Source organism: Mauremys mutica, chromosome 7 (genome assembly GCF_020497125.1).
Source record: "Mauremys mutica isolate MM-2020 ecotype Southern chromosome 7, ASM2049712v1, whole genome shotgun sequence".
Classification (NCBI taxonomy): Eukaryota; Metazoa; Chordata; order Testudines; family Geoemydidae; genus Mauremys; species Mauremys mutica.
In genome coordinates this window covers 10,353,492-10,380,046 of record NC_059078.1, presented here as the reverse complement: position 1 = coordinate 10,380,046, position 26,555 = coordinate 10,353,492, and the positions used below count along the sequence as shown (strand labels likewise).

Here is a 26,555-nt window from a genome sequence, read left to right as displayed (position 1 = left end):
CATATGGATGAGGGATCTCTGGCAGCCAGAGCTGCAAATCTTGCTCAAGGATGGGAAATGAGAGCAATTCCTGGGGAACCACAACATCCATTTTGCTCATTGCTACCCAGGATGCTACTGAAAATGTTATAGCCTGTATCTAGCAAACCCACATCCAGCAGCCCTACCGTTCTGTGCAACTGTTTTGCTTCAATATCATGAAAGTGAGCTGCTAATGGAATTGAGTGAAATAGAAGGAAGCTGGCACTGGAGGGCACTTTCATTTTAATCACTCCTCAGTCTTGGTAATACAGTCTCTGCCTACTTCTCTGACCCAGCTGTTTATTCCATCACCCCACCACTCCACTCTCCCAGTGAAGACGGCACTGATATTCAATTGTGCTGAGCATCCTCATTCCTGTTAAAGTCAAAGGGCAGCGAGAATGCTCCACAGTCAGAAAGGCTCATCCCCTTTCAAGATTGTGCCCTTTGTCCACTTCCCCTAACTGTTTCCATGCCTCTCTTCATACCCTCCAAATCCTGTTCTGCAAAAAAGCCGTGTTCAAATCCCTCCTTTATAGACCTAGTGCTACCAGGCCCTGATCCCAAGCCCGTTGAAGTCAGTGGGAGTCTTTCCATTGACTGCAGTGGGCTTTGGAGCAGGCCTATATAGCGTTGTTCATCTGTAGCTTTCAGGGCACTCTTCCACCAGGCCCGCAGGAAATGAGTTAATGATGGTTTAAACGAAAACTTACTTAAACCCGCAAGATGCGCACCCACCTCAGCTGAGTCACCTCGTGGTGATAACCCCTATTCCATTCTCACCCATCCCCTCCCTACCATTCATCACCCTCATTCATTGTGTCACATCTAAAATCTAGGGTTAGGTTGTGATCCCCGTACTCATCTTAGGCCGGGGCTACACTAGCGGGGGGGTTCGAACTAAGATACGCAACATCAGTTACGCTATTCGCGTAGCTGAAGTTGAAGTATCTTAGTTCGACTTACCTGGCTGTCCTCACGGCAGTGAGTTGACTGCCACGGCTCCCCCATCGACTCCGCTTACTCCTCCTGCCGAGGTGAAATACGGGCATCGATTAGTGGATTGATTTATCGTGTCCAGACGAGACGTGATAAATCAATCCCCGATACATCGAACACTATCCGCCAATCTGGCGGGAAGTACATATGTACCCTTAGTACTATCTCTTCGGTGAGATGGAGGTTTGGCTCCTTTAGTTTCTCCCTGTAAGGCAAGTTTTCCAGGCCTTGAGTCATTCTTGGAGTTCTTTTCTGAACCCTTTCCAGCTTTTCAACAACCTTGTGTGGACACCAGGACTGGACCCAGTATTTGAGCAGTGGACTTGCACCTGCTGAAAGCAGACGTAATACCACCTCCCTGTTCCTACTCTCTATTGCTCTGTGTATAGAGCCAAGAATCATGGTGGCCCTCTTTATCATATCATCACACTGGCAGATAATGCCCAGTGGCTTATCTACAACTAGAGCTGACAGATATTATTGAAAACAATATTTTTGTATTTTGCATTTGGCTGTATTAAAATGCACATTTGATTGTGCCCAGCTTACCAAGTGATCCATATCACTCGATGTGACTGACCTGTTCTTACTATTTACCCTTCCATCCATTTTTGTTTCATCTACAAGCTTTAACAGCAATGATTTTCTATTTTCTTCTAGATCGCCAAGAATGATATGGGATAGCGCTGAACTGAGTGCAGATCCCTGGGGGACCCCACTAGAAACACCACCATTCAGTGATGATTCCCCACTTACAGATACATGTTGAGCTCTGTCAAATGCTTCTGAATTCATTGACGATGGGTTTTTGTATACATGGGGGTATGTAGCATGCAGAGGAGAGCAGGTGTTACACTATGCAAGCAAGGATGGGCAGGTAGGAGTGGGGAGTAGGTAGCATTTTGAACCAGGGAGGAAACATAAGAGTCAATCCTTCCCCAGTGCACTGCACCTCCCCAGTGCCTCTCAATTCTCTTCCTCAGAAAAATCAGTCTTGCCCTAGGTTCAATTGGGTTTGTGTCTTGTCCTAGGTTTAACGCAGCACCATGTACACTCTTGTAAATGGTTAATAATCAGAGCTCCTAAAGGTGTGCGGTGTATTGTCAGCTGTATAGTTCACTTACCCATGTAATATCCTTTCTGTTCTATCATCTTTCTTAAATATATAATAGTTAATGCGGCTTATTCTAGAATAACAATTACAGAATCACCACTTCTCGTTTCACCTTTCTTCTATTTACCTTCAATGGGAGGAAAAATGGGCTAATGATTGAAGCATAGGACTCGGTGTTCAATTGCTAGCATGGCCAATGGCTTGATGCAGTACCTTGAACAACTCTCTGACGGCCTGGCCCTTAAAGGCAAACTCTCACTGACTTCACTGGGATTTAGATCAGGATTTTGACTTCTCTGTGTCTCAGTTGACCTAATTCCCACCTTTGTAAAGTGCTTTGGGATCTCCAAATGAAAGGTGCCTGCGTGTCGAGCAGGGCCGCCCCCATTAGCACAGTGCGGGCTTGGTACACCCCATCACACGGTCACCGGGACTCCATGTTGTATCAAGCAATTGCAGTTAAGGGGATTCAGGGCCCCTGGAAGGGCCTGGTAAACACTCCGTCTGTGCCTCCCAAACCTCCTGACTGGGGCAGGCAATAGCAGTTGGGGGGCTCTGACCCTCTGGGCAGGGTGAAGCCAACACCTCACCTGTAGCCCCTGGGCGGGGCAGAGCAAACAGTCAATCTATGGCTGTATCCCCCAGTAGCCACACCTAGTGGCAAATGCGGGATGAAAGGTAGGGGAACCCAGGCCCACCCTACTCCATTGGGTTCTGACATAGGGCACTATGAAGCTGGGAAATTCCCAGTTAAAGGTTCAAGCATCGGTTTGTAATACATTCACTGGGTCACTTCCTACCACAAGGCCCATTTCAGGCATCTTCTTGACTGGCAGCAGCTCAGCATCCAAGTCAGTTTCCGCGGTCATCTGGTCATCTGCAGTGTAAGAACATAAGAATGGCCATACTGGGTCAGACCAAAGATCCATCTAACTCAGCATCCTGTCTTCCAACAGTGGCCAGTGCCAGGTGCCCCAGAGGGAATGAACTGAACAGGTAATCATCAAGTGATCCACCCCCTGTCACCCATTCCCAGCTTCTGGCAAACAGAGATTAGGGACACCATCCCTGCCCATCCTGGCTAATAGCCATTGATGGACCTATCCTCCATGAACTTATCTAGTTTGTTTGTTTGTTGTTTTTTTTTTTAGCCCTGTTATAGTCTTGGCCTTCACAACATCCTCTGGCAAGGAGTTCCACAGGTTGACGGTGCTTTGTGTGAAAAACTACTTCCTTTTGTTTCTTGTAAACCTGCTGCCTATTAATTTCATTTGGTGACTCCTAGTTCTTTGTTATGAGAAGGAGTAAATAACACTCCCTTATTTACTTTCTCCACACCACTCATGATTTTATAAACCTAAATCATATTCATATCCTCCCTTAGTCATCTCTCTTCCTAGCTGAAAAGTCCCATATCTCCTCATATGGCAGCCATTCCATACCCCTAATAATTTTCGTTGCCCTTTTCTGAACCTTTTCCAATTCCAATATATCTTTTTTGAGATGGGGCGACCACATCTGCATGCAGTATTCAAGATGTGGGTATACCATGGATTTATATAGAGGCAATATATTTTCTGTCTTATCTATCCCTTTCTTAATGATTCCCAACATTCTGTTTACTTTTTTGACTGCCGCTGCACATTGAGTGGATGTTTTCAGAGAACTATCTACAATAACTCCAAGATCTCTTGAGTGCTAATAGCTAATTTAGATCCCATCATTTTATATGTATAGTTGGGATTATGTTTTCCAATGTGCATTACTTTGCATTTATCAACATTCAATTTCATCTGCCATTTTGTTGCCCAGTCACCCAGTTTTGTGTGATCCCTTTGTAGCTCTTCGCAGTCTGCCTGGGACTTATCTATCTTGAGTAGTTTGTATCATCAGCAAATTTTGCCACCTCACTGTATATAAGTGTTGTATCCTAGTGTGGTTGTGTGATTTGATTCTGAAGACCTGAGTGGTTATATCGACCAACTTTCTAGTTTGTACCAAATCATGGTCTAATACTGGTTTTGCCTTCTTATATCCTATAGTATTAATTGCTATCATTAAGGATATTTAATGAACTATATCAAACTAATTTCAGCTCCTGAGATTTTTTTTTAAAATAATGATGCAATCGAAATTAAAAACCCTAAATTGGTACAGATAATTGGTTAAATTGCGGCTTAACCTAGGTTTGTTTTATACTCTATCTTTCTTACATATGCCTTATTCAAACACATCAGAGATTTATTTTACGCCAAAAGGATATTTGTACTGAATATGTTTGCACCAGTCTGAGTTAACTAGCAGAATAGGTTTAGCTTGAGATGATAGTAACATGCTGTTCTGAGTTCCGGTCTCATCATACGGAGTTATCATCACTGACCTGGTAATGGAAAGAGAGTTCTTACTTCAGAATGATTGGTACCAAATTGTGATCTATAAAGAGCAAGACACACTCTGTGTCTGAGTCTCCTGAAGTAGATTAAATTTGAAGTAAGGAATGCGGCAAAAATATGTTTTTTGCTAATAAACTGAGCAAACATGACAGGGAAGTCAGAGAGCAGCACATGTACTATATGCATCCCCAATTTGCCATTTTCCCAATGATCTTTTCTCACCAGAGGCATTTTGAATATGAGCACAGTTTTTTACTGTCTCTTGTAAGTACGCAATGACCAATTACAATATTTTATAGTTTTTCTACAGTAAAAGTCTTATTATTTATGTAATATATAGTGACATGTTTAATACATAGTTATGAACATGCATGTATTATGTAGCTATTTAAAAATCATGGCTAAAAATTCTGCTTACAGTTAAAATATATTTGAACTGAAATTACTTTAATTTTGTTTTATACTGCATGGCAAAATGTTAAGTCAAATATTTTAATGATCTATATTACACATTTATATTTTCAGCATTTCTTTGTGATTCAAGCAAAAGTATGACAATGAGGCTTTATCTAATGCATTTAATGTTCAAAGGAATTTAAAGCAGGAACTAGTTAATGCTTGGAACATCCTCCGTAGACGAAGGCATTACCATCTCAGCTACGGATGGTGACCATGTCGTCAAGGGTTAATATTCGGCAGAAAGTGTAAAGTTGTACATATTCTCCAGAACCCTCTGCAGTGTTATGTTGACTGTTGATTCATACAGACTCTCACACACAGGTAGATGGGAACTAGTTGCAGGGACTCGGTCTGAGAATATAGTCAGGCTAGATGACAGCAGCATCAGTGCTGTTTTCTTTATGGGTATGTCTACACGGCAGGTGAAGGTGTGACCGTAGCATAGATGTGCCTACCCAGGATAGTTTTCATCTAACTGGCATTGGGATCAATAGTAGTGTAGACATAGTGGCGTGGGCTTCCCCCCAGGCTTAGCAACAAGAGTACAAGCCCTCCAGAAAGCCTGGGTACATACACTGGTTGCTAGCCCATGTTTAAGCCTGTGGTACCACATCTAAACTGTTGTTATTACCCAGGCTACCTAGATTAGAACTAGCACAGAGACACCTACCCCTGCTCCAATCTCTCCTTCGCTTGCAGTGTAGACATAAAGTGATTTCTCGCAGTTGGTTAAATTATCTTAAAACCTGCCGCAGTCATTACTGAAAATACCACAAGGACTGAGGCAGCGAGAATTTAGTGACTTACTCCAGGCCAAATGCAGCCAGTCAGTATTAGAACTGAGATTTCCTGCCTTTGGGTTGCCCATGCAGCCCACTAGACTGCACCTCCTCAAGTGAAACATAATGCATTACAGTTTAAGCATAATATCTGCTTTAAAAATTAATTTCAGCTCTAACTCATGCCTCATCAATAGTTCATTGATGTTACTTTAAGTTTTATCTCAAGTATCTTATGCCCTTTAGAAAGGAAAGTTTAATCAAATTAATTATCATCAAATCTAGTTTGGGTACTTTATTTTTTCTCAATTTCCAGCCAGTCTGGGTACATTTTTTTACCTCATTTGCATGTGCAGATGTCTGTCTATGCGCACAAAACAGGTGCATGCTAACTTTTGGGGCTGAAGTCAACCATCATGCAAGAATTGAAGCTGGGAATAAGAACTCTTTCCTGTATCTATTACCAATGAAGATCCATAGAGGTAGATATGGATATTGGCGGTTGTAAAATGGGCTGTTAATAAAGAGCAATTGGATTTGCTGGTTATAACTCATGAAGATAAGGGGCAACAGTCACAGAGAATGTAATTTTATTAACTTTCCCCAGATAATTATTAGTAGAGCCGGTCAGGATTTATTGACAGAGCGTTTTCTTCATCAGAAAAAAAACAAATATCAAGACCAAATATTTTGGTGGGGAAAGGGTCAGTTTTGATTGGGAAAGGTTCTCAGGTCCAGGATGAAATTTCTGGTGAAAACCAGAGAGAGAGTCCCACCCCAGAATAGCCGGAGTAAGAACAGGAATTTGAACCCGCATCTCTCACATCCCTGGGGCAGGTTTGGTATGTATCTGTCTCTCACTCTCAATTTTCATTGGATGGGCAAGCAGTTTCCCACCCCACTCTAATTTCTATGAGAGTTGGACCCAATCTACTCCAATGCCTTAGGGCTACTTTAAGTTGCATCTGTTAGTTGCATTGAGTTAAAATAGCTGGTGCTGAAATTACTCCGGCCTGTAAAGCGGAACTAGGGCTTTGATTTTTTTTTTAATGCTTTTATTCCACTGGCAGCCAAGCTTATGTGATATATTGAATCCTTCCCTTTGATTGTTTTTCTGTTTAAAGTTTGCCTTTTATTTGCAACAAGGGCAGACTTAAGCTTGACTGTCAGAATAAAAGCTGGTTTTTCTTTTATTGCTACTTCACTGCAGTTCAGAACAGTTCCAGCCCAAGTTACGTTGATTTGAGACACTTCGCATCACAGAATCTATTGCTTGAGCTGAAGCTGCACCTACTATCCCAGACTGGAATCCATATGGGCTATCATTAAACAATTACTACCCATATTCAGTGGGGACCCCATCCTGAATGAAATCTTTCCTCAGACTCCTCTTCTGGCCTTCAACCAACTCTTCATACTGACCCATAATCAAAGAGCAAAGGGACATCTCGGCAGCATACGACACCAGAGGTGCAATTTCTCCCCTGAAATGCATGCCCAGTGCATACCCCTGAATCTGTTCCTGAGCAATTATCCTAATTATATGGACAAGCCATTTATCAGAAAATTGATTAAATGGATGTACTGCGCATCATTAGCTATCAAAGGTAACAGTCACTTGACATTAAGCTGATAAAACACAAAGCACCTTCTGATAAAAATGTTGTCTCAGGCAGAATGATGAAATGGGGAGAGACAGTGACATCTATGATTGCTAAACTTGGAAAAGAGAAATATTTAGGCACTTGGATGCTGTGCTGATGGGCACAGAGGGAACCAGAAGAGAATAGATTTGAGTGAGGTATTGAAGGTTCTCAATGGTCTAGTGAAAATTGATCAATCCTTCTTGGTCACCACCAGGGAATTTACGATAAAGTAAAGGAAATATTACTTCACATTTAGCACATAAGCAGTCTTCACTGCCACTGGAAGTTAGGTGCCATGGCCCAGATTAGAACAGAGCTGGATAATGAACCATTAACCGTATCTGCCTTTCTGTTTTTCAGGTCTAGGTATTTATGTTCATCACTGTGCCTCCATGAGGTCTGCATACTAAGACAAGGCACATTAGTCTTCATACACAGATGATCTGCCACATGCATAAATGATCTGTCGCAAGACTAAAGAAAGATGTTTCTCCTGATCCCTATGTATAGCTTTCCACAAAGTTGTTTGTTGTTATTTTTTATTTAGATTGCAGTGGTGCCCAGAATTTACTAGGAACTTTTCAAGCACAGAAGAATGCATAGTCTCTGTCCCATTGAACATACAGTCCACATAAGCCACCTTCCTCTGAAGCATCCAGTATTGGCCACTACTGGAGGAAAGGTAATAGGCTGGATGGAGCAATGGTCTGAGGTGGTATTACTATTATTTATTATTTGTATTTTGGTAGCACCTACAGGCCTCATGTGAGTTTGGGGCTCTGTTGTGGTAAACACTCTACAAACATAGAATAGAAGATGGTCTCTGCCCCAAAGAGCTTGCAGTCTTAAATGACAAGACAAATAAACACTATTAAGCATATCTGTCTTGTGACATCTTTCACTTTCCACTAAATTCCACACTAATCAGTAGTGCTGTGACTATTCTATGACCCTAGAGATGAGGAAGCCCATAAACACTTGCCCTGTCTCCTAGACTTTCACACACAGCTGTGGATTCTGCAGGTACCGTACAGATTTGTAAAAGCCAGAGTTATCAGTGACGCTACATTTAGTAAAGCCTCTGACAGATTTCTCTGTGCCTCCCAGAGCAATTGCTCCCAAATTGTGCATGGAGAGCCTCACTGAACGATGGTCATTTTGACATTATCATGAGCAAGCCCACCTGCAACTTATGGACTGTGCAATTATGTCAGTTATCAAAGAGAGGGCTCCCCTTAGGGAATGGTACTACACTCCAGAGAATACCTAAGGGATTGGTCTTAGGGAATTGCGTTTAACTGATTTCTCACTGTCTGATTATGCCGAAAGCTGCTGTCCTCATGGTGAAATATATTGGTCATTGGGGAATTCTTAAATCAAATGTGCCATGATGTGAGGTAATAAACAGGATAAGAGAACCAACCGTCTGGGAAACAGCAACTACAGTTTTCTGTGAGCAACAATCTGTTGTGAATCCATATGGTACAAGAGGAAAGTTGTAAATCCAAGATGTTCCAAAGCCTTTTGAAATCAACAGGAGTCTTTCCATTAGCACCACTGGGCTTTGGATCAGGTTCCATTCAGAGACTATCTTAGGAGTTCATAAATCCTTATTTATTGCTGTATTTTAGGGCCAGATTTTCAGAACAGCTCAGGGCATGGGGGGCATGTTGGATGCTGAGCTCTTTGGAAAATCTGGCACTTAGACTCTAATGCTGCAAAATCTTCTTCTGGCATGTAGCCAATCCATCTTGCAATGCAAAAGGCCACTTTATCTTAATGATGAGCTTACTGTGTGTGAGAAAACTGGTTTGGGCAAGTGTCGTTACTTGTCATGTTTCCAGCAGGCTTTATCAACACGGCTTACTGTAGCATGAGGGTTACAGTAGATCTCTTTGAGCACAAGCATATTGTCAAGGCAACGAGAAAATACACTAAGGTTTTATTCTGCCATTCACCCCAGCCTTGTTACCCTTGGGCAAAGGTCTTTATGTGAGATTGTGTTTCCAAGCAGCCAGGCTTCTATGGTAACAGGAGAAGTCAGCTTTATAGGAATGGTGCAGAGTGCGAAATGTCACCCTGCCTGTTCTTGGTAGCGCTTTCATGTTTTGGCAATAGTCAGGAAAAGGGAAAAACGGATTGTACAACTGCACTATCTACCTGTATCTGAGCACCTAGGTGGGGCAGGGCTGTCACCGTGTGTGTGTGTGTGTGTACAGCCAAGATGGTATTAGCGGAAGGCATTAAGCCAGTGCAGGGCAGAGGCAGGCACAAGGCCTCTGGAGGATCTGGGGGAGAATGATGAGAAAAGGCATTTACTCCCCCAAAGAGGCGTGGCTAGGTGGGTAGAAGGCATAACCTGAAGCCCTTCTTCATGCACCAAGTAGCACCGAGGGGCCAGAATCAAGAGGAAGTCATGCGAGGAATTAAAGGGGTTTTTCATGATAGACCTGCTTCGGGGTGTGTTGCCCACTCAGTGCTGGCCTCCCAGGTGCTACCAGATGCATTGAAGAGGGGCCAGTGCCATGTTGTTAGCTTTCCACACTATTAACAGTTTGTTTTCTTCAGTTTCCTCTTCCAACCGCCGTGAAACTTCTCCTATCTGCTTGGTCCTCCCTGCCTGAGGCCCAAAATGCAGCCTCCAACGGCTATCCTGGTTGTGTGGAAGACTAACAGAGTCAGCAGCAGGGAACTTCATTTTTTTCCCCTTTCATTTAGTCTTTCTGGTAAGAGAAGGAGAAACGTGTATTTGATTCCCTGGAATTAAACTTTTATTTTAGATTTTAGGGTTGAAGAACTAAGTGGCTTTTGCTCTAGTGGCTCATGAAATGCAGAGCAGCCTGAAAGAGATGGCTGGAGAATAGGGAAAAAATGAGAGAAGCAGGGGGACCCAAAATTGTTCTTCAAAATGTTTCCTCTTTACAATGCTTCAGCAGGGGGCACTCTTTCCTCTTAGGCAGAATTGACTAATCCTAGTTCTGTGGCTTTGGTACTGGGCTGCCAGAGGTCCCATCATTGAGAGGAGTGATGCAGTAGAACCTCAGAGTTACAGATGCCTCAGGAATGGAGGTTGGTTGTAACTCTGAAATGTTCGTAACTCTGAACAAAACATTCTGGTTGTTCTTTCAAAAGTTTACAACTGAACATTGACTTAATACAGCTTTGAAACTTACTCTGCAGAAGAAAAATGCTGCTTTTAACCACCTGAATTTAAATGAAACAAGCACAATGAAACAAACAGTTTCTTCACCTTCTCGAATCTTTTTTTTAAACATTCCCTTTATTTTTTTAGGAGTTTATATTTAACACAGCACTGTACTGTATTTGCTATTATTTTTGTCTCTGCTTCTGCCTGATTGCATGATTCTGGTTCTGAATGTGGAGTGTAGTTGAGTGGTCAGTTTGTAACTCTGGCGTTCGTAACTCTGAGGTTCTGTGGTAAAGCTGAGATGTTGACCTTTTGTGGTCATTGAAGATCTCATAGCTCTTGTCCTAAGAGTAGGAGTATTAGCCTCAGGGTACCAGCCAAATTCCATGTTAGCTATTTATGTTCTGCATCCTTTATTTTAAACCCCCCACTACAGTCTGAATTGCAGACAGTGGTGTTGTTTCACTTCCTGTCCTTAACTGTTGTGCAATGTTACGGTGCGAAGTTAAATAGCTGTGATGTGTCACCCTAGAGTTGGGTGCATGTCAGTGGCAGTTAAAGTCATTCGTGTATCTGTGGCTCGTGAAGGGCTTTGGGATTCTTTGAGACATAAGTCACTAGAGATATGTTACCATTTTTTACATCTATATTTAGGAGAAAATTAGGCAAAGTTTGCACATTGGAGATGGCTCTGACAAGGTGAAACATTTTGCAGGTGTCCCACGAGGCTTTGGGGGGGGGTGCTTTTGCTAATGTACCATTTCCTTGGGAATTTTTCACCTTTCTGAGCAGATCTTCATGTGTAAGTGAAAAAGGAACACGGTATAGCTCCCAGCCCCAGAGGCACCTCAGCGAACTGGCATGCTGGCAATGGCAGTTACTGCTGCTTGGCCCCAGGGAGAAGAGAAGAGGCACAGAGTTCAGGGGGAAGAGGAGGAGGAGAGAAATGAAAGCACAAGAGGAAGGTGGGAGAGAGAGAAGGCAGGCAGAGAGACAAAGAGAAACAAGGCTGCAGATAGACGCTGAAGGCAAAGGAAGACCGGGTAAGACCCTTCTGCTTATGCCTTCTCTGTGTTTCTACTTGAGTACCCAGCATTATAGAGTAGCAGCACAGCATGGAAAGGGCTGTTCAGGGAACCAGTATGGGCCAAAGAGTGGGGAATGGGAGATGCTGGAGTGTGTGCCGCTGGCTCAGATTTGGCCTGGCCGCCCCCCCGGTCATCACCATGACAGAGAGGTGGCTGGGCCAACCCTGAGTGGCTCTGCGACCCAGTGTGCCAAGTCGCAGCGCCTGGAGAGGGGAGCCAGATCGAGCCCCGCAGGACAGAAGCCATTGCTGCAGGCTGAGAGCGGGGAAGACTCATTCTGCAACCCGCCCCCCGGGACCTCCCACACTCTAGGGAAAGAATCTGACCCTGCACCAGGGCCTCCAACCCAGGGCTGAACCCTATTGTACACTGCCCCATACACCCCCTGGGGGATGCAAAACTTGACACACACACACACCCATGCCCTAGGGTCTCCCACACACACCACAGGGGCAGGATTTGACACCTGAGGGGAGAGAGGTAACACATAAAACAAAATAACAAGGAATCGCAGAAAAATAAAATGAAAAGTTATCAAAAAAATTAAAAGAATTTTCTGGGGGCGTTAGGAATACCTAGCAAGAACAGGGATGTGATGTTTCCTCTATATATGGCACTAGTGAGATCGCTACTGGAATAACGCTCCAGTTTTGGTGTCTACATTTTAAAAAGTTAGTTAAAACATTGGTGAAGGCTCAGAGAAGGATAGCTCAGTGGTTTGAACATTGGCCTGCTAAACCCAGGATTGTGAGTTCAATCCTTGAGGAGGCCACTTAGAGATCTGGGGCAAAAATTGGTCCTGCTAGTGAAGGCAGGGGGCTGGACTTGATGACCTTTCAAGGTCCCTTCCAGTTCTAGGAGATTGGTATATCTCCAATTATTACCTTAATGATTTGAGGTCTAGAAAAATATTCCTTACAGTAAGAGACTAAGGGAGTTCAAATCTATTTTAATTGATCAAAAAGAAGGTTAAGGTGACTTGTTCTCAGCCTATAATTACCTACACAGAAGATTTCTACTGCTAGAGGACTCTTTGATCTAGCAGACAAAGGCACAGTAATATCCGGTAGTCACAAGATGAAATCAGCAAAATCCAAACTGGAAATAAGAAGTTTTAGACAGAGAAGGTAACTAACAATTGGAATAGCTTACCATGGGAATTCTTCATTGCTTGGAGTCTTTAAATCAAGACTGGATGTCTCTAAAAGATGTTCAAGCCCAAGATGTTGGGCTACATGCAGGATTTACTGGGTGAAATGTATGGCCTATGTTATGTAGAAGGTCAGAGTAAACTATTCCAATGGGCCTTTGTCCTAAAATTGGTGAATCTTTGACTCTCTTATTTTGAGACATCCTTTATTTGGTGCCTAATGTCCTATCCTCTCTGTCTAGGGTGACCAGATGTCCTGATTTTATAGGGACAGTCCCGATTTTGGGGTCTTTTTCTTATATAGGCGCCTGTTACCCTCCACCCCCGTCCCGATTTTTCACACTTGCTGTCTGGTCACCCTATCTCTATCAAGTCAAAAGAGTCAAGTATCAGAGGGGTCGCCATGTTAATCTGGATCTTTAAAAGCAGCAAAGAGTCCTGTGGCACCTTATAGACTAACAGACGTATTGGAGCATGAGCTGTCGTGGGTGAATACCCTCTTCGTCGGATGCATGCAAGTCAAAAGAGAACACACTTCATCGCATAGTCTAGTAATAATCAAGACTGTGATTCATTTTGAATCATAGAGAGGGGTACCTTACTAACAATCATTTCCCTGTATTTTTCATACAGTTGTGCTTTTTTGTTTGTTTGTTTGTTTTTTGCTACATTGGTGGACACACTACCTACTTAGTGTGTCCACCAATGTAGCAAAAAACAAGGTGGGTGAGGTAATATATTTTAATGGACCAGCTTCTGTTGGTGAGAGAGACAGAGCTACACAGAGCTCTTTGTCAGGTCTTCTTCAGAAGAAGAGTTCTTTGAAATCTTGTCTCTCTCACCAACAGAAGTTGGTTCAATAAAAGATGTTACCTTGCCCACCTTGTCTTTCTAATATCCTGGGACCAACTCAGCTACAACAACACTGCATGCGCTACCTGCTTGTCTGTTTAAAGTGTCACATCTGGATACCCATGTTTCTGTACAAACTGGGTAGATAGATGCTTAGCTATTGGTTTTGCATACAAATTCGGTTTGCATGGGCAACTCAGAATGCAGCTGGAAGGAAGTTAGAGGTAAATGTGAGATGTGCCCTTGAATCATAACAGCATTACAAATGCTGTGTAGCATTGCTACATGAACTTTAACTTTCTTGACAATATATGAATACACACAAGCCAAGTATTTATAGTAAACTAAAATAACATCATTGGGTGTTCCACCCTTGTTAAATTCTTTACACCTTAGCTCCCACCTTGCTTTATAAAAAATGTGTCCTGTCATAAATAAATGTCCTTCCGTTCCAAGGACACTACTATATGAGGAATATCTAGCAATGATATTTAAAGCTTTCATACATTGTGAACAAATTCAGAGGTTCTTTAGAAACGCTATACAATATTTTGTGTTGTTTGTATGAGTCAAGGTTATGGGTCACATTTATGCGTGATCGCCTTCCAGTTGCTTTCATGATGGATATGTTTATTTGTCCCTATACTGTTGACAAGGCCTTGATAAAATGGAACACACTAAGAAAAGACCAGGATATACTGAAACCAGTCTTAATGAGGGAGAAAAAAGGCTGGTTTCTATTCATTACCTGTTTCTAGATAATGAAAACATTGAATGGTTTAGAAAAGTTCAAGGCCATTTGTAATGAAAAATAAAATAAATTACATAAGAAAACAGTTTTCCTACTAGTCCTAAAGTATTTGTCATTACATGTCATGAGCAAAGCCCTGAAGTTCTTACTTAGGACTTGTCTACATGGGGGGCTATTCCAGATTAACTCCGTGTGTGGATACTCTCTTATTCTTTGAAAGTAGATTAAACTAATTTGGAATAAGCACTCTTATTCCGCTTTAAATTAACACCCTATTTTATCCTGGATTAATTTTCATAGACAAGCCCTAGCAGAGTTCCTATTGAGACATATCTTGGAGTCCTTACTCAGGTGAAAACTCTCTTTATAGTAATAGAGGTTTATCAGAATATGGCCCTTTGGCTTCATTAAGGGCAGAAGGGACTAAGCACCAGTCTGCCCATTGACTTTAGCTGGAGTTTTACTTGTGTAATGGCCAACACAGGGAATTGAACAGACAACCTGTAGAACTAGAAGCATGAATCTCTACAACTAAAGAGTCAGGCTCCATCTCAGAGCTGTAACAGACCCATGATCTCTATGGTTCAGGCACAGAAGGGGACACATAACACACACAGGGTTAGATAAGCAATGAATGAAAATTGAGGACTCCAGGATTTGGCTTAGTATTAATAGTTTGCTGGCTTTGAATCATTGCCGGATTAAATAAATCCCATATTTCAGATAAATCAGGAGTCTACATCTTCAGAGTTTGATAATCCAAGTGAATTGCATGGATAGAACCCTCCTCAAGACTAGACGATGACTAGGTATGGCAAATGGCGACTGTGATGAGGCACTTTGATCGATAATGCATTATTAGATATGAAGCCTTGTTAAAGATTATATATACAAAAGGCAGGGTGGGGGAGGAACTACAATGATTTGTGTAGGAAGGTCCTAGGCAGAAGCTCTGTCGTGAAGCAGAGTGGGAGTGGAAAATGAATGGTATGAGGTTAATACTGTCTAACAAAGTTCTTAGTTCACTGTTGAGAGAAAGTGACGGTCTCTTGGAATCTTTGCTATTATCATATGACAGATTCCATCCCTGGCTACGTGAGTGCAGCTCCCACTTAAACCTTTGTGTCACACATCTACAGGTAGAGTTTATCCAAGAGTGCTGATCAGTTTTTTTATCCTTAGCATTTAGCTGGTTGAGTATTGCCAGCTCCAAGCAGACAAAAATTATGAGTTCAGTCCCCTGAAATCATGCAACTGGCTTTAAAAAGTTGATTTTTTTTTTAAATTCACTTTATTTACCTCCCCATGTTGAGCCTTTAGGGTTCCTGTTTTCAAGCTTTTCTCGACTATCATGAGGGCTAGAAACATTTTATAAGCGTTATATGTATTTACAGATAAACTGTCCTGAACAAATGAGATTCCAGTCTCTATTTTTTAGTTTTACTTTCATCTTCAAAGTAAATGTATATCTGGAGCCTTATTTCCATAATACGATCTCTCATCATGTTTCTGGCTACACTGGAAAAAACTAGAACTGAGAAGTCCCCAGGAAAGTCAACTTAATTTTGCAGATTCAAGAGGTTTCAATGAGTTTCTCAGCTTCTGAGGTCATAAATCAGCAAAGCATTTGACAATGTTCTAATGTCCATTCCTGTATATCCAAAGCACTTAAGCCATGTGGATTCTTCAATGGAATGTAAAATATGCCTAAACATATGCTTAAATCTTTTGCTGAATATAAGTGAATGGCTGAATCAAGGTCTGGAGGCTTAGCATCATAGCATCAGAACTTAATTTCCACATGTTGTACAGCCTTTCTTCCAAATAAACACGAAAGGCCAACTTTACCATGATTAATTAACACAACCTATACTTTCTACTGTAGAGTTTGTGGATGAAAAAAAGATGTTTTCCCGGGTTCTTTATAAATGTTTAAGGTTTCTCTGCTGGCTTCTGTCAAGCAAAGTCATAGGAACTGGCAATTTTTATCACCCTCAAAAGTTTCTCTGCTCTGGGGCTGGTTTAAAATTTTCTGCTGAAACTTGTTTTTAATGGAAAATTGGGTTTTCAACTACATTTTTCACAAGAAGTGCCTGCTTTTTGCAGAAAGTTTCAATATTTAATCAGAAAAAATTGAAATATTTTGTCCACAAATATTTAAATTCAAAATGGCACCATGGTGTTTCATGGGTATTGCAGTTTGAGTGCCTTATGCTCCCATTCTCCACCATAGACTAAGACCTCAGATTGGACTACATTTCCCATGATGCAACACTTGCGGTTCTCTTGGTGAGGGAAAAGGGTGCATCATAGGTGTTCCTGGCTGTGGTACCTAATGGGTAATGTAGTCCAGTTAGAGCAGTGATACTCAGACTGCAGCTCACGAGCCACAAGTGACTCTTTAATTTGTCTCCTGCGGCTCTTTACAACACACACTATTAAAACACTGTGTGATATAATTATTAACCAGTCAGGATGCCTTTGCTATGTTAATAACCAATCAAGTTATCAACTTGCACTAAGTTATTAACTTATTTGCTTGGAGAATAACACACGTATATATATACACACACACACACTAAATATTTCCCGTCATAGTGAATATGAATAGTACTATACTAAATGAAACAATGAATTCACACTACTGTGACTCTTTTGTGTAATGTTGATCGCTAATTTGGCTCCTGAACCATTCAGGTCTGAGTATCACTGAGTTAGAAGGTCCAGCCCAAAGAACGCAACGGGAATACAAGACCTGACCTACAATTCCTGTGAGACACCCTGGAGCCAGTTTGAAATTAAATATTTTAGTTTTCAGCCAAAATATTTAGATGAAATGTTATATTTTCCCACAGAAAACGTCAGCAAAAACAAACTATTTTTTCCCTTAATTTTCACCAAAAAATCCCGCCCTATTTTTCAACCAGCTCTATTGATTCTTCATACAGATGCAGAGAAAATGCAAGGCTCCAAAGCGCTGAAGAAGGAGAGCATAGGCTGTAGCAGTACAGTATATCTCCACTGTTCTGCATTTCAAGGAATGTTCCACTAGGATGATTGTCTGCACCTCAAATTGCCTAGGGTGGTGAGTGTATCTTTGCCTCAGTGGGCCATCTCTGAGCTCCCTGGTTGGCAGCTGTTTCAGCTGCTTGACCATTTTTCTTTCAGGGGAAAAATGTCGTATATGCAGTGCTAGGGAAAGGTATATAATATTCTAGTGACTTTGTTCATAACCCTACACTAATCCCCATAAGCGTCTGATTTACATGACTATTCTTCCTGTTGTCTAGAACCCACAGAACTTGGACTAAGCTTTGATGACTTCAGACCTTTGTTTTGTACTAAGTGTGAAAGAAAGATCAAACAAATTAGACACATTAGTTATTAACCGAGCTTTCAGGACAAAAAGTTAATGTTCGTGTCTTGTATTGTATTATATGCATTTACTTATTTCTTTAATGAGAAAATAGTCTTTTTAGATAACTGATATATTCGTATTCTTATTCTTTAGAAATCTGTAAACTTTGTTGCACATTATCACTTGAATAGACCAAATAATTAGAGTGCCTACTCATAGACAATTAGCTTTCAGTAAAACTGAAGTTTATAAAAGAATTTTTAAAAGACAGTTACTAACTGCATTGAAAATCTAAAAATAAGGGTTTCATTTAGACTATAAGATCTCAATTGCTTTTAGAAACCTAACAATAACTTATTGTGTCACATTTAAAAGTATCATTATTAATTTAGGATGGTATTCCCAATTCTGGTATTAGAGTTTTTGTGATTAAAAAAGCTGCTGTTTAATGGATTGCTGAGGGTGATGTAAAATGCAAGCAGGGTTAAATAAAAAGATAAGTCATGGAAGTATCATGGCCTTCTGGGTAGAATATCAAAGGACTTTAAAGGCATTAGGAAGTTGGGTACCTTTAGGCTTCTTTGAAACTCCCAACTTGAATGTACGTAGCATGTGTCTCCAAGTGGGTCATACTATAGCATTATACTATAGCATTTTAATCCCACTTACCGCAAGTGCTTGAAGTCAGCAGATTGAAAGCAAAGGTCGTAAAGGAATCCTTTTCATCGAAAGTGACTTGCTTTAAAAAAAATCAGTCAGGATTCTAATCTGAGATACATACAGATATATAATCACAAACTTTTACTATGAGGGGAGGGTGAACCTATCAGAAACAAGCAAGGCTATAATTCTACAGGCACTTATTTATTTGCATCACTGTGGCACTTAGAAGCTCTAATCATGGACCAGGACCCACTGTGCTAGGTGCTGTACAAACCCAAAACAAACAAAAAAAGGCTGTCCTTACCCCCCAAAGAGTTTACATTCTATAAGACAAAGAGACAACAAATGGAGACAGACAGGCAGGGAGTACAAGGAAACATTGAGACAATATTGATCCACATGATAGGCAGTGATCTCAGGACACCAGCAGCCTAACCACAGTCAAGCTTTTTGTAGGCCTCATGGCAAAGGAGAAAGTTGAGTGTTTTGAAGGAGAATGAAGGGGTAGATTTGTGGATTTTATGAGGAGCACCTCCCAAGTGTGAGGGGCAGCATGGGGGAAAAGCATGAAGGTGTTTGTTCGAAAATGTCACAAGTGAATGATGGATTCCTGGGCCTATCGGAGACAGGAGTCGACGGCTCAATAGTATTGTGTTTCCTGGTATAAAAGGAGTGGATGCAATAGGTTTGATCATCATGAAAGTCCTAGCAGAAGTTTGGAATGTTAATATGGAAGACACAATACCACTGAAGGGCTAGATTCTGATATCCTTTTACTCCGCAAATAGTAAATTGGAAAGTTATCTCTGTGGAGGAATGAGAAATAAATCCATTTTGATCATATTCCTATTTGACTTGGGAAACATGGACATATGGGAAAGGCTGATGAGTGAAGTACAGTTATTTTGTTCCTAGAGCTCAGCCCTGCCACTCAGGGCAGAAAGAAATAGCACAGAGAGATCCTTTGCTATGGACACTATGGAGGTATTTGTGTTATTCCTCAAGCTGAGAATCCATTTGTGACAGACTGCAGGGTGGGATCAGATGAGCACGCACTCTGATCACTCAGATGTTAATTAGTTCCCCCTGAGAAAAATCAGGCTAACTGGCTGGAAGGTCTAAGGAGCCAATTACCCCCTCAGCCTAAGACTGATAAAGAGGCAGGAACGAAGCCCCAAAAGTTGGGGGAAGAGAGAAAGAGGGTGGACAGACCGACCGCCTGACCAACCGACTGAGTGACTAATAGCTCAGTACCATGGAGGCCTCAAGGGAGAGAGGCCTCTGTTCCCCTCAGGTCCTAGGGAGAGGGCCAAAAGTCTCGTCAGCACTGTAAATAGACTGTTGCTTGGGAATTGGAGAAATGGTAGAGGGAACTTAAAAGAATATGGTGAAGGGACAACTACTGGAATCTATCCAGTTTCTGCGGGGAGAAGGAGAGAAAGGAGCCAGGCCCTATGATGCCACTAATGTAAGAAATACTACATGTTCCAGAGGTGCTGACTGAGGGCCATCCAGAATGCTTAAAACAACAGGAACTAGTACAAGGCTCTTCTTCAAGACTGATTTTAAGAAATAAAAGGACTTTGAAGTTCTGACACACTTTGTGAGATGGGTGGTGTGGAAACATATTCTTTTATTAACATTTTCTGTAAATTTAACATCATTTATGGTTGATCGGTGCTGTAAAATGATACTGTTTCCAGATGTTAGTAGTTTGAGGACAATGCAAAGAAATTACAGGATAAGCAGATATTCGGTTTAAAAAAAAAAGAGGGAGAGAGAGAGAAATAAGTATGCTGCAGGTACTTCTTTTCTCTACTGTAGAACAGTGGGGCAATACTGACTGTGAGGTTAGACATGGACAAGGAAAGGAACCAGCAAATCTGTCCAGAGGTTTGGAAAGATATAATGCGAGCCTCTATGGTCCATTGAAGTCAACAAGTGTCCAGGCATTCTTCCTTGGAAAGCTCACTAAATACTAGTCATAAAATGGTAAATCCTTTTACTTTGAAAGGCACCAAACTTTTAATTTAATTTGATTCAAAATTATGGTTTTGTGATGAACTAAAACCCCATATAGTTTTGGACTGAGTTCATTTCTTCAGTAAAAATCATTCTTAATTTGCACTCTCAAAAAACTACTGGTGCAGGAATTTGTAGTGGTGTATATAGAGCCTTTCACCTCTAGATCACCAATCCAGATCTAGCACAAGTCAGTAGCAACCAAAAGTTGGTAATATCATAGCTGCTTTACGTCCTATCTGAAATGAGTGTCATGATTTCACTCCATGTCCCATTGGATATGTGACCGCATTTGGCACTAATTACCCCCCTTGTCAGTAGACTCAGCTAAGAGGCCAAGACATGAATGGCTTTAAACTATCCTCTACTCCTAGATGTGTTCCCAGCAGAACATAGTTGGAGGGACATTATAGGGTAGCGTGGGATGGATGAGTAGCTGTTCCATGGATATAATGTCAACCTTTAGGGCTGGTAACTGGGAACCTTTCGCAGAGCAATAAAATTCACACCAAATTGTAAATGAATATATTTTAAAAGAAAACACTGACTGCACATGAGACATGATAAAATTCTTCCCTTCTCCCCTCTTGATCGGAAGTTTGTTGGGTTTTGAGGGGCTCAACACATTTGGCGTTCAAATAGCTAGTCTGACTCTCCAAATGCTGGATATCTGAACTATGAAAATAGTAATTCATTCATTAAATCAGCCAGTTTTACATCTAGGATACCAAAAATAATGGGCCAGATCTTCAGCTGGTGCAAAGTGGCCCTAATTTCAGTGAAGCTATGCACAGTTACATCAGCTGAAGAACTGGTTCAATGATTCGCAACATTTTGTTGCAGTTCAAAAATGGCTGATCCCAAACTATGATAGTGTGTGTGTGTATCTTGTACTTGTGTTTGCATCCCTGTGTTTGCATCTGTTCCCTCATGGGTGCCTCTGGTCACTGCACATGTAGCCCACTGTGCTGGCCTTCATGCCTCTCTTTCTGTGCCGTGTCACTCTGTGTGCATTGTCCTGTGTCCCCCACTACACAATTCTCTTATCAGCACCTCTGCATCAATCTGTGTGTCTGTTTCGCGTGTTTGTGCGTGCCACTTCGACCCTCTCTGTACCAGCGCGCTGCTCCCTGTGTCCCCAGTGAGCGTGTCGCTCCTCCTGCCCCCAGGGAGTGGGTGGGTGTGTCGCTCCTCCTGTGAGTGGGTGGGTGTGTTGCTCCCTCTGCCACAAGTGGGTGGATGGGAATGTTGCTCTCCTTGCCCCCGTGGGTGCGCCTCTCTCCATTCCCGCCCACCCATGGGTGGGTGGGTGGCTCCTGTACCCTAGTGAGTGGGTGGGTGTGTCGCTCTCTGTCCCCCCCAGTGGGTGGATGGGTGGGTGTGTCGCTCCCCCTACCCCCTGTGGGTGGGTGAGTGGGTGGGTCGCTGCCCCCAGTGAGTGGGTGGGTGGGTCGCTGCCCCTACCCCCAGTGAGTGGGTGGGTGGGTCACTCCCTCTACCCCCAGTGGGTGGGTGGGTGTGTCACTGCCCCTATTCCCAGTGGGTGAGTGGGTGGGTGTATCGCTCCCCCTACCCCAGTGGGTGGGTGTGTCACTGCCCCTACCCCAGTGAGTGGATGGGTGTGTCACTCCCCCTACCCCCAGTGGGTGGGTGGCTCCCCCTATCCCCGGTGGGTGGGAGTATCGCTCCCCTACCCACAGTGAGCGGATGGGTGTGTGGCTACCCCTACCCCAGTGGGTGGGTGGGTGTGTCGCTGCCCCTACTCCCAGTGAGTGAGTGGGTGGGTGTGTCGCTCCCCCTACCCCAGTGGGAGGGGGGGGTGTCACTGCCCCTACCCCAGTGAGTGGATGGGTGTGTCGCTCTCCCTACCCCCAGTGGGTGGGTGGGTGTGTCACTGCCCCTATTCCCAGTGGGTGAGTGGGTGGGTGTCTCGCTCCCCCTACACCTGTGGGTGGGTGTGTCGCTGCCCCTACCCCAGTGAGTGAGTGGGTGGGTGTGTCGCTCCCCCTACCCCAGTGGGTGGGTGTGTCGCTGCCCCAACTCCCAGTGGGTGGGTGGGTGGGTGTGTCACTCCCCCTACCCCCAGTGAGTGGGTGGGTGGGTCGCTCCCTCTACCCCCAGTGGGTGGGTGGGTGTGTCACTGCCCCTATTCCCAGTGGGTGAGTGGGTGGGTGTATCGCTCCCCCTACCCCAGTGGGTGGGTGTGTCACTGCCCCTACCCCAGTGAGTGGATGGGTGTGTCACTCCCCCTACCCCCAGTGGGTGTGTGGCTCCCCCTACCCCAGTAGGTGGGTGTGTCACTGCCCCTATTCCCAGTGAGTGAGTGGGTGGGTGTGTGGCTCCCCCTACCCCAGTGGGAGGGGGGGGTGTCGCTGCCCCTACCCCAGTGAGTGAGTGGGTGGGTGTGTCGCTGCCCCTACTCCCAGTGAGTGAGTGGGTGGGTGTGTCGCTCCCCCTACCCCAGTGGGAGGGGGGGGGTGTCGCTGCCCCTACCCCAGTGAGTGAGTGGGTGGGTGTGTCGCTCCCCCTACCCCAGTGGGTGGGTGTGTCGCTGCCCCAACTCCCAGTGGGTGGGTGGGTGGGTGTGTCACTCCCCCTACCCCCAGTGGGTGGGTGGCTCCCCCTACCCCTGGTGGGTGGGAGTATCGCTCCCCTACCCACAGTGAGCGGATGGGTGTGTGGCTCCCCCTACCCCAGTAGGTGGGTGTGTCACTGCCCCTATTCCCAGTGAGTGAGTGGGTGGGTGTGTGGCTCCCCCTACCCCCCGTGGGTGGGTGGGTGTGTCGCTGCCCCTACCCCAGTGGGTGGGTGTGTGTGTCGCTGCCCCGACTCCCAGTGAGTGAGTGGGTGAGTGTGTCGCTCTCCCTACCCCCGTGGGAGGGGGGGTGTCACTGCCCCGACTCCCAGTGGGTGGGTGTGTCGCTGCCCCTACCCCCGTGGGCGTGCCCCCCCCCCCCGTCTCTCCCCCTCTCGCGGCGGCGCTGCCGGGGCGGGTGGGTGACTCACGCTGCCTTTGAATGGCAGCCCCGAGCTTTATAACGGCGGGAGCGGCCCGAGCTCCCGGCTCTGCTCCTCCAGCTGCCGCCGCCGCTGCCCTCGGGGCGGACCCGCTCCGGGCACCGGGCACCATGCGCTGCGCCCCCCTCCTGCTGCTGCTGCTCTCCGCGGGGCACGCCGCGGTCATCACCGGGGTGAGAGCCGGGGGCGGCCGGGGGTCCTGGGAGCCCGCCCAGCGCCGCGCGAACGTCCCAGCCCCCGGCTCCGGCTGGGAGCGGGGCAGGGCTGAGCCGGCTCCTGGGACGGGGGCAAGGGGCTGAGTGGTTCTGGGGGGTGGTTTGGGGTTCCCGGGAGCGGGGAACGGTCCCAGGTCCTGGGGGTCTCTGGGGATGGTTGGGGATCAGTGGTCCCTGGTGTTGGGGGGGCTTCTATGGGGCTGAGTGGTCCCAGGTGCAGGGGGCGTCTGGGGTGGGAGGTTCATGGTCCCAGGTGCTGGGGGTGTCCTGGGGGTGAGTGGTCCTAGTGGGCTGGGGGGGTGCCAGTAGTCCCAGGTACTGGAGGTCTCTGCAGGATGGTTTGGGGTTCCTATGGGATGAACGGTTCCAAGTTCTGGGGGTGTCTCTGTGGATGTTCGTGGTCCCAGGTACTGAGGATCCCTGCGGGGATGGTTGGGGGGAGGGGGTTATGGGGATGGTCCCAGGTACTGGAGGTCTCTGCAAGATGGTTTGGGCTTCCCGGGGGGAGAGGGGGAACGGTCCCAGATCCTGGGGGTCTCTGGGGATGATTGGGGATCAGTGGTCTCTGAAGTTGGGGGGTTTCTATGGGGGTGGATGGTCCCATGTGCTGGGGGGCTGTGGAGGTAATGGGGTCTCTCCTGTTACACCATGTGTGTGGGCGCTGGGTGCCTAACCTGCCCACACTGCGTTCTGCCAGCAGCTGCTGCATCGGGAGCAAGCAGAGCCCTTATTCTGTTCCCCCTAACGTACTTTTCTGCCCCCCGTCTGGCCGGGTGTTATTGCACACTCAGTGCAAAGGTGCCCGCGCCTGGTCTGCACCAGGTGGGGAGTTATTGTAGGGCAGGAAGAGTTTGTTAAAGGAGATGAAATGACTTTTCTGACTGGTGAACATCCCTGCCCTTGGTTTGAGCTTCACCCCCAAGCTGTGTCCAGGCCCAGGGTCCCACCCTGCGGTCCTGCCTCACGCAGATCTCCCACTGAAGCCTGCAGGGTGGAGATGACAGTTTTAGCCCAGATGGGTTGGCCCTGTGCGGGGGACAGTTCGCACTAGTTGCAACTGACATTTTATTTGTAACTAGTTAAAATGAAAAGCAGGGCTGGAGCCGATTCCCAGTAACAGCTAATGCCCCCCCCCTTTGATTTTGCTTTTCTTCTTGCATAACTTACCACAAGATTTCACTTTTCTCACAAGGAAATCCACCTCCTTTCAGTTCTTTAGCTTATTTCCAGCAGATGGATTGACAGCTGTCAGTTTTCCCCTTGAAGTTCTAGCTGAGATTTGTAGACTGTGTGTCCCTTTAAAGAATTAGCCACAGTACTTTCCAGTTTAAACATTTAATATGCAGTGAAACTTGATCATTTAACTTCCTATTGTCCCTAAAAGATCTCATAGAATCATAGAATATCAGGGTTGAAAGGGACCTCAGGAGGTCATCTAGTCCAACCCCCTGCTCAAAGCAGGACCAATCTCCCAAACCTATCCTCAATCATACTTAAGAGAATTAGCGTTATTAGAAGAGTATCTCTGTTAAGAAGTCAATTTTATTCATCCCTTGAATGGTTATTTAAGAGAGGGTTTATTGTGTATTAATGTATGTAGAGTTTTTAAAACTCTACTGTCCATTCATTTTCCTTCTATAACTTGTCTCCAATTGCCCAGTTAAAAATTGATGTTAAAAATGTCTAATGTCTGTACAGGCTTAATTTCCTTTAAATACATTCTGAGATTATTCTATTGGTTTCATCCGCTGAAATGCACCTGCTTTAAAAGGTTCAGAAAGCACAATGCTTTACTGTCTCTCTCTCTCTCTTTTTTCTTTCCTGAACTGGCCATTAGTTTATAGCGAATTGTTCGTTGCTATTTTTTATTAGAATATACTTTTGGGGTGAAAAATACAAATTTTTTAATATGTTCATTGTTTAAATAAAAACTGTTAGATTATTTTAAAGTGTAAACTGTTCTTTTTCAATGTTTGCTTTAGAGTAATAGTTAAGCATTTACATTCTTTGGACATCTTAAAGCGTATTTTCAGTACATAATGTAACCATTTAGAAATTGTATTCATGGCAACAGATATTTCATTATTTAACAAGGTTCTGGTCTAATCAATGGGAATACTTCGTTGAGAACCTGTTTACTTGCACATGGGAAACTGTGAAGGAGTTTTGAAATATCTGAGAATTTGAAAATCTCTTTACATTAAGAATATTTCCGGATACGCTGTAGGTCCAGTCTAAATATTTGCCAATAAAGTCTTAGCTACACCTTTAAAGCATTAAAAACCCCAGTAAAAAAGCTAATAGTGAAGAACAGAATAGTAGGCAGGGACTAAATGGATTAGAACAGAAAAGTGTATTAGAATTATAAAATGCTATTTGCTTGAAACTGAAATGTATTTTTACTCATCCCTTTACCATGTACACTCATACACTGTACACTCATACACTGGGTGACTGCGTTGTTCATTTTTCTTTTTAGTGTACACTCAGCATGCATGAGCATTGTGAATTTAAGGCACAGTTGCCAACTTTCCCGCGGTAAATAAGCACCCCGACTTTCACAATAAGACACACTCAAGCTAATCCCATTTCAAAACAAGGCAATCCCTAAGAACCCCAACACCCTGTGACTAGATCCCCGCTGGCGTGCAGTCTGGGACTGTGGTGGGCCCGCTGTGCACCCCAGACTCTCTTTCCCTCATTGGCCCTGCTTGCTGGGAGCTGATCAAAAAAAAAAGAAGCTACAAGCCAAAAACTAGCCAACAAGCAACTCACAAGTTAATTAAGCCAAAAACAAGCCCAATTTCATGGGTTTGGCATGTCTGATTTAAGGGCTTGATCCAAAGCCTATTGAAGTCAGGAAGGGTCTTTCCATTAAC

General features: G+C 44.2%; 1 protein-coding gene across 3 annotated transcripts in view; it reads left to right on the top strand.

Annotated features, from left to right (window-relative positions):
* Positions 1-26,555, top strand: part of PROK2 (prokineticin 2) — a 224,388-nt gene that overhangs the window by 188,881 nt on the left and 8,952 nt on the right. Inside the window, exon 5 of one of the 3 annotated variants that reach the window (XR_006580818.1) lies at positions 7,959-8,093. The exons of 1 other annotated variant lie outside the window; for it this stretch is intronic. Coding sequence is in view for 1 of the 2 variants with exons in the window: in XM_045022728.1 (XP_044878663.1) it covers positions 23,572-23,634 (63 nt within the window). In the remaining variant the exon portion in view is untranslated. Of the gene's footprint in view, positions 1-7,958; positions 8,094-23,563; positions 23,635-26,555 lie in introns of those variants that run through there. One more of the 3 variants, XM_045022728.1, reaches the window with a different exon arrangement.